Source organism: Myotis myotis, unplaced genomic scaffold, assembly GCF_014108235.1.
Source record: "Myotis myotis isolate mMyoMyo1 unplaced genomic scaffold, mMyoMyo1.p scaffold_m19_p_14, whole genome shotgun sequence".
NCBI classification, from domain to species: Eukaryota; Metazoa; Chordata; class Mammalia; order Chiroptera; family Vespertilionidae; genus Myotis; species Myotis myotis.
This window is the reverse complement of record NW_023416318.1, coordinates 30311441-30323685: the sequence shown is the minus strand read 5'-3', so window position 1 is coordinate 30323685 and position 12245 is coordinate 30311441. Positions and strand designations below refer to the sequence as shown.

General features: G+C 58.0%; 1 protein-coding gene across 3 annotated transcripts in view; it reads left to right on the top strand.

The window, feature by feature from the left end:
• TTC7A (tetratricopeptide repeat domain 7A) overlaps positions 1-11286 on the top strand; it is a 106574-nt gene extending 95288 nt beyond the window's left edge. For 2 of the 3 annotated variants that reach the window (XM_036334654.1, XM_036334653.1), the window contains one exon: positions 9139-11286. In XM_036334654.1, the coding sequence (XP_036190547.1) occupies positions 9139-9360 (222 nt within the window). In that variant the 3' untranslated portion in view covers positions 9361-11286. The remainder of the gene's footprint in view (positions 1-9138) is intronic. The other variant, XM_036334657.1, reaches the window with a different exon arrangement.
• Positions 11287-12245: the final 959 nt, after the last annotated feature.

Here is a 12245-nt window from a genome sequence, read left to right as displayed (position 1 = left end):
TGTTTGTAGCTATTTCCCTGAAATTGAAGCAGTTTCCAAGGGTGAGTTTCCATGGTAACTGAAGAGCTCTAGAGTGGCTCCCTGAAATGGTCCCTTTTCTCTTCCCGGGGTGCCTTGCCAATGTGATGAAATTGGGGCAAGTCGGAGGCAGGCCTGCCATGTTTAAAGTTACCAGCAACCAGAGGGGCCGTCTGCTCCAGCGTGGGCAGCACATGCCCTTCCACACGCTCTGTTCCTGCCAGCACCCTATACATATGCATACAGAATAGCAAATTTCAAGCCTGGGGAAGATCTACCAAGCGCTCTTTTCCCAAAGACACATGAACACCTTGGCAGGTTGATCTTCGGCGTTCCCCAAGCTAGTGTCTCCCCAGTACTGACCTCAGACTCAGGACATCAGGCCTCACCCTGGCTCTGGCCCTGATTCCTGTGGGTGACTTAGAAAAAGGCACATTTGACTTCAATGCTCCTGATGTCTCCCTTCATAAATGAATAATGATCTGCATCATCCCTAGACCCATGTTCTAATCAAATGAGGCATCGCATGTGAAAGTGCTTCTAAAAGTCCACAATGCAATATCAGAGAAGACAAAACAGCTATGCCACCACTCCAGTCCGTCACCCATGACAGACATTACTAAGCAATCACCCATGACAGACATTACCAATCAATTGCAGCACTTTTCCCCACTGAGCACAGATGTGACATTGGGATATTTTCCCCATGTCACACCGCTCATCAGCCTGAGTCAGCTTGTCATGTATCTAAGGGAGTCACTGTCAAAATAGTCGGTAGAGGATGAGAGCACACATCCATTATCTGAGCCTTTGTGAACTCCAGAGGTGGGTGCATCCCTGGAGAAGTATCCAGAGAAAAGAGCATGGGGGGGAACTGGTGCTCCCACCACCTCCCCCTCCTCCCCTCCCCCCTCCCCATGGAATCATTGACAAGGCAGGTTCCCAGGGGGGGCATGGTAAGGCCAGGATGCCCCCTGGACATCCTGGTCTTAAAGTGCCACTGTGCCTTTGTGAGGACACTGGCCCCTGAGAGCACGGCCACAGCCTGGGCTGGAGGAGCTCTGGGTCCCTCATGGGCCTTCTGAGGTCATGGCTGAGTCCCACTCCCTGAGGTCTGGAAAGAGGAGGGTGAGGATAGACTCAGTGAGCCTTGCAAGGTCAGGCCTGGCTCTGCAGTTCTTAGCACAGGGTCACCAAACATGAGGAGGCCAGCCTCCAGGCCTCCCTGTGGCCTCTCCCCGGGATAGGCTGGAGAAAGCCTTCAGGAGCCAGGGTTCAGGCATTTCTAAGAATATGAACTTTGGCCCAGACGCAGGTTCTCTCCCCATCCTGCTGCCCCCCCCCCCCCCCCCCCCCGCCCTGAATGTGACAGAGACCTTTCCATGGTCTGGCTCTATTCAGGTTTTTCCACTCAGGTCAGGCAGGAAAGAGGCACCTCCTTGGGCGGTGCCCTGTCAGGGCAAAGTCTCCACTGTGCCCACAGCAGAGTCCCAGAGGAGTCTGTGTCCTCCAGCCCTGGTCCTGCAGCTGCCACCTGTGCCAGACTCAAGGAGGCCAGGTTGCTTCGAGAGAGTGCCCAAGTACAGGAAGAGAGAGGCATGCTCTCTGCAGACGGACATTCCCAGTGACTCTCGGCAGCAGGTCCTGACAGTTTCTGCCGTCTGGGTCCCAGCCTCCCCTCCAGGTAGCGAGAAACCCCGCCCACTCACCCTGGTGTTCAGAAGTTTATTTCCTGGCAGAAGAGTCTAGTTAAGCAGGGGGAGCCTGAACTTTACCTGCCTGCCCCTGAGGAGACATGAGAAAGAAAGCAGGGTCCTTCCCAAGATCAGCAGAGGAGCTGGCCCCTGGGTGCTTTTCAGAGAGGGCTCCAGGGTCTCAGCCAGAGAAGGATCCCCAGGCAGCCTGCACCCGTCTCTTTGAGCCTGTCTCTGCCCTGCCCCTCCCAGGAGCCCCTCTGCACCGCCAAGGGAATGGGATGCCCGGGGATGGCAAAGGGCCCACGTGTGGTGATGGACTGGCCACATCACTGAGAGCCCCCCCCAGAGGGTTGCATTGAAGTCACCTGACCTTAATGGGAAGAGGGTCACTAGCCCTGGCTACAGACCAACTCACTCTCCCTGCCCTCCACTTGGCTGAGTGGGAGTATGGATGATTTGATGCAGCCTGTCTCACTGCAGAGAAAAGCCTCAGCCATCAGTGGGCAGGTATGGGTGCATTCCTGCCACCTGCATTTGTGGGTGGCACCCCGCCCTTCTCTCCCAGGGGCACACTCTTAGAGAGGGGTTTCCTGCCCCTCACGGGCCCCTGTCCCTGGCCATGCTTTCTTCTTGGGACAGAGCTCCCGGTTCCTGCTGCCCCATATCCCCAGAACCCTTTCCTCCTCGGGCACCCCAGCAGCAGGGAGAGATGGCCCTGGGTGAGCTTCGGCTGTGATGTAATTCCCAGAGATGTAATTTCTGAAGCAATCATGGCCACGTGACCTGGCCTCTTCTCCCTCCAGATGCCCCTGGAAGGACGGGTAGCCAGCGTTTCTGTATCCAGTGCCCTCTGAGAGCATGGCCATGAATGAGTCCCTGCATTTGTTCCCTCTTGCTCCCAGCGTAAGGCTGTTGTCTCGTTCTTGAAGTGGGTTGAGGGGGATCAAGGGCATGGCCAGCCCCAGATGACCCCAGAGCCTCTTGCCCCCGTCTCCCCAGATTGGGGCGTGCCGCAGCACATCCCAAGTCCCCAGAGCCCTCCAGCACATCCCTGGCCTTCCCCAAAGTGGGTTCTGAGTCAGTGAGGCCCAGGGCTCTGTCTCACCTAGCCCTGAGGTTCTGGGCCGGGCCTTTACTGGTGCTCCAGGATCCAGCAAGAAGTCTCTGCTCTCTAAGGCCAAAGAAGTGAACTGTGGCTACACAGAGCTCCCCCCACACCCCGCTCCTGCCCCCTATTACCCTCTCCTGGCTGGGCCATCCCATCCTGGAGGCAGGACCAGACAGTAGAGGTGACTCATCTAAGACAGACAACCAACCTGCCAGCCCTCCAGCTTTGGGGGCACAGAGATTTCTTCCCATCACTGGCTTAGTTTTCTATCAAATGAAGAAAATAATGCAAGCCTTTGTGAGCTCAAGGGATAGTTTTAAGATTCAGATGAGTTGAGACCTGTGGAAAGATAAGTTAACATCAGGCTTTTTTTTTTTTTTTCACCATTTGCATAGAAAACTTGCGCCCACCTTTGACCAGGCTGCTATGGGGTGAGGGTCATTGGCCAAAATTTCCTTGTTCTGCCAGGTGGCCCATAGTGTCAGCAGAGTGCTAAAAAGGCAGGGAGGGGGTGCTGGGCAGGCGGGGGCGCCTCCCCTGGCGCTGGATTTTGGAAAGCCTTAGGCTTGTGCGCGAGCTCCTGAAGTGCACACCAGCCCCAGCGAGGAAGTGGAAAGGAAGCTGTCAGCCTGTCATGTTCAGACCTCAGAGCTACCTTCGGGGTTGCCTCCGGAGCTGGTTGGGTGGGACAGTGTTTAAGCCTGTGTCAGAGCCAGCTTGTGCCTGGAGGTAGAGCGCAGCCTTTGAGCCTGACTGACCTGGACTTGAGTCCCACTTTGCCTGTACTTGCTGTTTAACCTTGGCCAAGTCCCTCAACCTCTCGGAACCTCCGTGTCCTCATCTGTAAAATGGGAGCCATGGTGCCAAGCGCACAGGCACAATTAGGTTGAATCACTCCGTACGTTAATGGCCCAGGAGTGGGGTTACTTTTATCTTTTTCATTTAGAAGTGCAGCTCCCAGGCAGGTTCAGATGCTCTTGGTTTGCAAAGGGAAGCCCAGAGACTCATCGTAGCAGAGCTGCTCAGTCCTCACGGAGCCCAGCAGCTGACTCCAGCCAAGGCACGATGTGCAGCCATCGGCCCCAACTGCCCTGTGGCTGGGACAAGTGCATACACAGTGCAAGGCCTGGCTGACCTTGTTGAGAGTGAGAATGTGAGCTGAGAGAACAGGGAAATTTGAGAGCGGGTGTTACAGTCTCGGATGTTGGGTGAAACGCTTCGGCTAAAGGGGCATTATGCTGGGGCCCAGGGCCAAGGGAGAGCAGGAGTGCCAAAGGCCAGGCCCTGAGGAGGTCCTCCTCAGCCCTGCACTCTGGCCCACCGTATGCCAGGCTGGTTCGGCGCCCGGCCTCTGGATGTTCCCTGACTTTGGGTGAGGCTGCAGCACTCAGAACAGTGGGGTCTCTGGTTCCTGGGGCCCCATCCTTCAGGCCCAGGGCGCCCATCTGCCCCAGACTTCCCTCCTTGTCGGCCTCGTGAGCTGTGGCAGGGGCCTGAGAGGGTCTGGCCTGCCCCCGAGGACTGGGAGGACCCAAAGTCTCGGCTCTACTGTATGGAACCTGAGTTCGTGCACACTCACAGCCCCTCGGTCAGTGGAGTCTCTCTGCCCCACCAGCTCCAGTCGATGGGGAAAATTGCTTCTTGTTGACTGAAAACTTTAAAAGGAAGGTCTTGGTCATTTGCCCTGCTGGGTGGTGGTTTTACTGTGAGTTCTGTGTTTCTCATTCCCCCCCATCCCCCGCCCCCCAGTGCTGCCTGGGTCTGTCGTCCCCGATAGGAAAGTGGAGGAGGAGGAGGAAGAGAGAGTTCTGGGGCTCACTGTGGGGAAGGTGGGAGGTGCACAAGCATGTCCCCCAGCACGGGCCCACCCTGCCTCACGCCCAGCCCGATACAGCTCCCCAACACACTGAGCCCTCAGCCCAGGCTCAGACCTTCCAGAAGGTGAAGGCGGCTCCCCTGGATTTTGGAACGCCTTAGGCTGTGCTTGGGCTGCTGAAGTGCGGGCCAGTCCCCACCAGGAAGTGGAAAGGAAGCTGTCAGCCTGTCACAGGTTCAGATGGGCAAGCTAGTGCAGCACTGCCAGCCCATGTTAGCCCAGAATCAATGGTCCGGAAAGCTCGCTCTGTCTGGAGGAGCGGAGGTCAGCTCTTTCCCCTTGTCCACCAGGCAGTACTGCCCTCCACCACCCCAGTGGCTCTGTCTCCTGGTCCCAGAGTGGGGCCTCTGCCATGGGCCCCTTCCCACCGCCAATCACAGGGTCTTCTCTTCTAAAACCCGGAGTCCAGAGGGCTTGCTACAGCCTCCTGACTTAGCCCTGAGGGCCTGGCTGTGACCAGGGAGGGGGCTCCCCCTAGGCTGGGCTCCAGTGAGTCTGGGCTCTCTCCACAGGGGCCTCTTCCTAGGAGAGCCTGGGGGAGCTCTGGGGGTGTCATCAGCCAGGCATTGGGTGGGATCTAGAAGGATTTGTGCCCCTTTTCCCAACAGGGAAGTGGGACCAGTCTGTGGTTTGGGGGCCACCCCAGCTTCAAGATGGACGTGGTGATGTGTGGGCTGGGTTCTCAGCCTGGAGAGCCGCCTCATTCCCAGTCTGGCTGGACAGGTTGAGGCTGACACACCTGGGAGAATCCAGCGTGCAGGAATGCGGGCCTCCCTCGCTGGGCGTGTCAGCCCCCAGGCTGGGTGAAGGGAAGGAGCCTTCCTGTGGAGCAGCCTCAGACGTGACCCCACCAGGGGCTCCTCCCCAGACAGGAGGCTGCAGGGACCAAGAGGCTCCAGCAGCCTCCAGCTGATTCCCGGCTTCCCAGCTGGAGAGGTTGTGACAGAATCCCAGGAATGTGCCTTGAGCTCAGAAAGAAAATTCCCAAAATAACTTCTATAAATACTTGAGGGTAGGGGCGGGGAGGGAGCTCTCAGCATGGCCTGCAGCTGGCCTAGCACTGGGGACTACTTCCCAGGGCAGGCCACCCCCAAAAGGAGAAAAAGGCAGGCGCAGCCAGCGGACCTTCCTGCCACCCCTCCCCTCTGGGACAGTGTCAGGCACTGAATGAATGGGGTGAGACGTGTGCAGGGGCAATTCTGAAAAAATAAGACAGGATCTTTTTTCTCCATCCCCATCCCAGGCTGCAGTCCCTGACTCTACAGAAAACCTGGGCTCCTAACAGAGACGGCCCCCCTCAGAGGCCCTAAGCAGGTCACTGAGCACCCACAAGTGCCTCTGGTGTGCCTGGCTCTGAGCCCAGGGCCCTCGCACCCGAGCTGCGTCGGAAGTCAGGGATCCCATTGGATCCCACAGTAACGCAGCACAATGTCAAGGTGGTGTGTGGGCAGGAGGAGCTGCTGTCCTCGGGGAATGCGTCTTGGGGAGCAGGGTCCCAGGTAGATGAGATGTGGCCAGATGTTCCCCCCTCCCTGGAATCCAAGAAGGGAGGGAGGAAGGAATGGAGGAAGTCAGGAATTGTTGGGACTTCCCCTGCCCCTCCCTGAGCGGCTATAAGCACCCCTGGCCCCTCTCCATCCCTTAAGCAACTTGCACGCCCTTTCTGATCCCTGTGTGAGGGCAGCACAACTGTGGCCTCTCCCAAGTGAGGGTCACCAGCAGGTCTGGTTTCTCTGGATTCAGGATGCCCCTGGTTAGGGTGGGGACGAGTCCGCAGGATATTTGAATGGAATTGTGGTCCCTCCATCTCCCTGAAGACCCATTCTCTGGGCAGCTGGGGGCAGGGTGCCGGGCTCATGGCAGTGCAGGCTGGGGGCAGAGCAGGTGAGCCCTACAGTCTTCCTGGGGTGGGCTCTGTGCAGTTGTCAAGCAGCAAACAGCTCCGAGTTGCTACCAAACATGAACAGGCTGGTGTCTCGGGCAGGTGGCAGCAGATCCTGTTACCAGCCCCGGGCCTCTGGGCCCCAGCCTGACCCCAGCCCGGTGTCTCCTTTCAGGCTCTAAGGTCAGCACCCCGGGGGGTGGGGGGGGTGATCCACAGAGAGCCCTGCCCTCTAGAGAAATCAGCTGTTCCACCCCTTCGCCCCCTCCCAGGATTCTCTGCTCATCCTGGGGACACTCCATTTGCCATCTGCCCACCATGTGCCCCACCCGGCTCCGCGATTTCAAGTTCATCATTGCAGACTCCTCACCGTAGCCGAGGAGGAAGGACTCTTCTGTTCCCCAGTTTACAGATGAGGAAGCCGTGGCTCAGAGAAAATGGGCCACTTGCCCAGGGTCACTGCGCGTGTCAGGGGCAGGGCTGGGGTTCCTGTGGCCGTGGGGCCCTGACTTGTCCTCTGCACTGAGCACGCCGGGCCTGCTGCGCACCCAAACCGAGAATAGCACCCACACATGCGTGAAGCCCTGTTCAGCCTGCAGACACACCTGGCCCCTTCCCAAACCCCACACGCTCCTTGGGATCAGGGGTTTGCAAACTCAGTTTCAGACAGAGCCCTCTTTTCAAACAGAGTCTCATATGGAAGCGCAGTACAGCAACCTTAGTGTGTAAAGATCTGCTGGCGGGCCTTCCCCGTCTGTCCTCTGTCGCTCCCCCATCGGCAGCACTCACAGGGCTCAAACCTTCCATTTTTGGTGCTTAATTTTGGCGTCTGGCAGCCTGTCATCTCGCCTTCCTTCCCTCCTCCCTGTGAGCTGCTCAGGGTCCAGCTCCCAGGCCCTGCGGGCAGAACAGCTTGGCCTGGAGCCCTTGCTGGCCAGACTGGGCACAGCCCTCTGGTCCAGGCAGCCCTGAGTCAGCACCGCTCCCATCTGGCCGGAGCCGGAGCGGGGGCCCGCCTGAGGCTCCGCCTGTCACAGCTCCCCTGTCCTCCCCTGTCCTCTGCCTCATCCCTGTGGTTTCCCAGCGATGGCTTCAGCTGGGGTTGAGGAGACTGAATACGTCCCGCTTTCCCTTTCCTAGCCCCTGGCGGCAGGACCCCCAGCCAGCGCCTCCAGCAGGGGGGCCGGGGGGGGGGGGGGAGCCTTTACTAGGGCTTCCTGAGCGCCATCTTCTCTTGCCTAATTGGTCATGTTCCAGGCTCTCGGAGGACTTTATGAAATCAGGCATGTGCATCTTTCCTAGTGGGTCTCCATGGCAACGGAGGGCCTAACTCTGGGGAGCGTGGTGAGGATGAAAATGTTCCAGCTAAAAATGTACATGGCCATCAGTGGGCGGGCACCCGAGAGGGGCTCCGGGCACAATGGAGGCAGCTCCCCACCCCACCCTGGCCCCGCCTGTCCAGGAAGTCAGTGTTGTTCCTGCGTTACCTCGTACCTCGTACCTTTGAACGAGAGGAGCGCCCTCCCTCTCCCCCGCCCCCGTGCTGCTATCCTTTGCCACCTTTGAGGGCTGGGACACAGATCAGTGAGTCGGTATGATGCAGAGAAGCCTTTATGGGAACAGAGGCCAAAACCAGGCCCTGGCCCCTCCCTCTGCTCACCACCCTGTCCCCCTAGCTCCCTGCACCCTTTCCCGTGTGGGTGGAAGTGGACGTAGAGGGGCAGGGTGCCAGTTTCTCTTCCCAACCCTTTTTTTGTGACAATTCCTGTCACTTCCTATATCTCTCTGGCAACAGGGTTGTTGGAGCCAAATGTAAGGCCAAGCTCCTGGCCACCCTGACCTACCCTCCCAGAATCCTTTCACTCAGCCTCCATCCCTGGTCCCCGGCTCTCTGACTGTCGGTGACCCTCACCTGCCAGGCCAGCCTGGGACGGACATTAGGTCCCAGGACCTAGACATCCCTAGGAAGAACGTCTGCTGATGCCGGCAAAGGAGCTGCCCCACCCGCCCACAAGCTTGAGGTCCTCCCCCCAGCTGACAGAAGCCGGAGCCTGCAGCTTACATTCTGTATCTCGCGGGGTCCCTGGGGAGAAGGGCAGCGTGGCAGCAAGGCTGGGAGAAAGACCCATTAACTAGACTCATGCAGGTAGACACTGTCCAAGTATTTACGTAAACTGACTCGTGTAAACTTCACAACAACCCCCGAGGTGGCTACTGTGGTCTTTCCTGTTTATAGATGAGGAAACTGAGGGCCAGAGAGTGGTGGCCTGTCCAGGATCTCCCAGCTGGTCAGGGGGACACTCAGAGCCAGGTCTGCTGACTTGGAAGACCATCCTTTGGGGTCAGGAGGGACACAGCTCCCAGAGCGCATGATCTGGGAGGCTGGGCTGGAAGCGGGTCTGTGGTGGGGGCCGGTAGGATTTGCATTAGTCATGGGCACGGTCACTTGACCAAATCCAAGCCAGAGACACCCGTTCCTTGCCCTGATCGCCAGGATGCCCTGCCCTGCCCTGCCCAGGACGTCCTCACTAACCCCCGCCCTGTGCTTGCCTCCCAGGGTCTGATGCTGAGTCGGCTGGGCCACAAGCCCCTGGCCCAGAAGGTGCTGCGGGACGCCGTGGAAAGGCAGAGCACCTGTCACGAGGCATGGCAGGGCCTGGGCGAAGTGCTGCAGGCCCAGGGCCAGAGCGAGGCCGCCATCGACTGCTTCCTCACCGCCCTGGAGCTGGAGGCCAGCAGCCCGGTGCTGCCCTTCTCCATCATCCCCAGAGAGCTCTGACACCCCGCAGCAGCAGGGAGGGAGGGGCTGCCCCGTTGGAGGGGATGGGGGGGGCCAGGCAGGAAGCAGGGAGCATGGGTTGGGGGAGGAATAGGACCTCAGGGAAATACATCTCTAGGGAACACTTCTGCAAGCTGCAGCCCTAGTTCTCCTCGCCTCCCCCACCCCACCCTGCATTCCCCTTCCTGGGCCAGCTGGGTCTGAGAGCTGCTCATCTAGCTGGGTGGACCAGATTTGCATCAAAAGCAAATTCCTTGCTCTTTGGGACTCAGACATTGTGGTGTTTATGAGCAAGGAAGTAGCTGGGGGGCCACATCAACATGGGGGCCCCTCCCCAGAGTATCTGTGCAGCATCTAAATGTGTAGTCAGGTCTGTGTGTCTTGGTTACCTCCCCACCTGGAAACCTCTATCCCATACCTGCCACCCTCCCTCAACATCCCTGACCCTTGATTCCCGGCTTTGCACCAGCTTTAGTCTCGAACCTCAGCTCTCTGCTCTCCAGCACCAAAGACGAACCCTGCAAGCTGCCCTCTGGCTGGGCCAAGGGTTTTCCTGGCTTCCTCCCGTGGTGCCTCGGGAGAGTCATGGTGACTGGAGTTGCTCCTTGAGAGCCTCACAGCTGCCCTTCACCCCCCTGGGCCTCTGTGCCTTGGGGAGCCCGCAGCCCTGGTCCCATGCCCCAGTCTCAGGACAGGGTTTTGGATCACTCTCAGGTCTTGCCCAGAGCAGTCACAGCTTGACTCCACTGGTAAGTGGGAAGAAGATGGACCTCTGAGTTCCTCTCCCAGGCTGAGTTAGTGGATAATGCCTGGCGTTGACCTTTGCCTGACGAGGCCAGTTGGGATCCACTGTGCACCCCTCTGCTGCCAGGTGACCTTGTGGCCAGCGACACAGCACTGGCCTTAACTAACCTTCCATTTCCATCCATCTCCATCTTCCTGGAAACACCCCAGCTGAAGCAGCCTGCTTAGACCCCAGGCCACAGCCCCAGGATGGGCCTCAGGACAGAAACGTGGCTGCTGGACCCAGCCCTTTCTAGTAGCTTACGTCAGCACATTCCTTCAAGCCTTACCTTTCTGGGCAATAGGTATACAATGCACGTCACTCTGGAGATGGGAGTCTCTAGGACTGTCCCCAGCTCATCTCACCACCCACAACCCATTCCTCAGGCTTTCTTGGGCAACCCAAGCCCCACCCTGGTCATTTGGTTGTCTCTGCCCGGCACCTCCTAACTGGTTGAACAGGCCTCTGGATACTAGACACCTATGTCCGCAGGGGTCCTGGGTGCTGGTGGTGGGTGTCTTTCCTGCTGCTCCCCCAGCCTGCTGCAAGATGCTCCTGGGATTGTCCCCAAGAATTTGGCCCCCTCCCACACAGGCCTATCAGGGGCATTCTTTTTTTATCAGCACTTTGGGTTTTAGTTTTAAAGCTCTAGGTACATCTCTCATTTTAAGATGTGTGGAAAGGCCAGGCAAGGACTGCCCGGGTCTGTCATAGCCCAGTCTCTCTGTGGGAGGCCCACCCTCCTCGCTACACTGGCTCAGCACTGCACCCCCAGGTGCTTCCCAGGGAGAGCCTGCGCCTCCTGGCCTCCGCCAGGTGAGCAACGCTGCGGAGAGCAGCAGATCCTCTGCCACTTGGTTGAAGGATCTCAATATATGTAAGTGTGTGTATAAATATATATATATATGATAGAGCTCTATTTTTATTCTGGAATTCTGTTAGAAAAAAAAAGAAACAGGACAAAGCAAATGCCATTGAATTGCCTTGGGGGCCCCAAAGATGTTGGTAGTCAGTTCTTGGTAATAAGAAAGGCACCAGATGCATTTTGATTGTATGCCCTCAGAGGAGGTCTTAACGGGCTGGGCCAAGTTGCTGACAGTTTGCTGATTGAATAAAGAGATCCCTGAATGGGGAAGCAGGTTTGTCTGAAGCAATGTGTTCATTCAGCGCGGGTGGCCCCAGAACAGGCCTTGAGCCGGAGCAGGTATTTCGGAAGGAGAGAGGCCCGAGGAATTATGAAGGCCAAGGCCTGGGCCTCACAGCTGGGGGCGGGGGGTAGAGAAGCGAGGAGGGGAGGGAGGGGCCCGCTGAGGGGATTGTGATTTGAGCCAGTGAGAGGATGAGCATGGTGGAAGCTGGGTCGGGCCTCGAGGTCAGGCTGAAACCTGGAGATGCGTGGGGGGAGGCAGAGGGTCCGGCAGGCCCAGCTAGAGTAGGTCTCATTCTGGACTGGCATCTGTCCCTTAGGTCGGCAGTCGCCAACCGGTAGTCCACAGACCACTGGTGGCCCATGAGGTCCAAAAGGTTGATGACCGCTGCCTTAGGTGGCCCTGGACCCCTTGCTGCCTATCTGGCCAACTGGAGAGTCCAGGGCCAGACTGGCAATCTGCACAGAGACTGTCCCAAGGGCACGGCACATGGGGGAGACACACGGGGAGGGGTGTGGTGAGCATCCAGGCCGCATTTACATTGGCCGCCTTCGCTGAGAAGTCGGTAACAATCCACATCTACTATACATTGTACCACATACCATCCTACATGTATTGTACAGTGTGCATGAACATTTTGAAAGGTGACATAAATTTACACGGGAGCTCGGTTTTTTTCGTGTACCCCAAGGGATCATCTGGTGCACCCCCAAGGCTGCACCTGCCCACTTTGAAGATGGCTGCCCTTGAGGCTTTCCCTAGAACTTGGGGCTGGCCCGGACCAGCTTCCTGCTTCCTTGGCCTCACTGTGGCCTGGCCTCCCCGACCCTCAGTTCTATTCTCCGTTACGGCTTTGCTGTCCTAGTGAAGGAGGGTCTGTCTTGGAGCCTTTAGGTGCCCAAGGTCTTTTTTTTTTCTTCTAGAGAGAGGAAGAGGGAGAGAGAGAACCATTG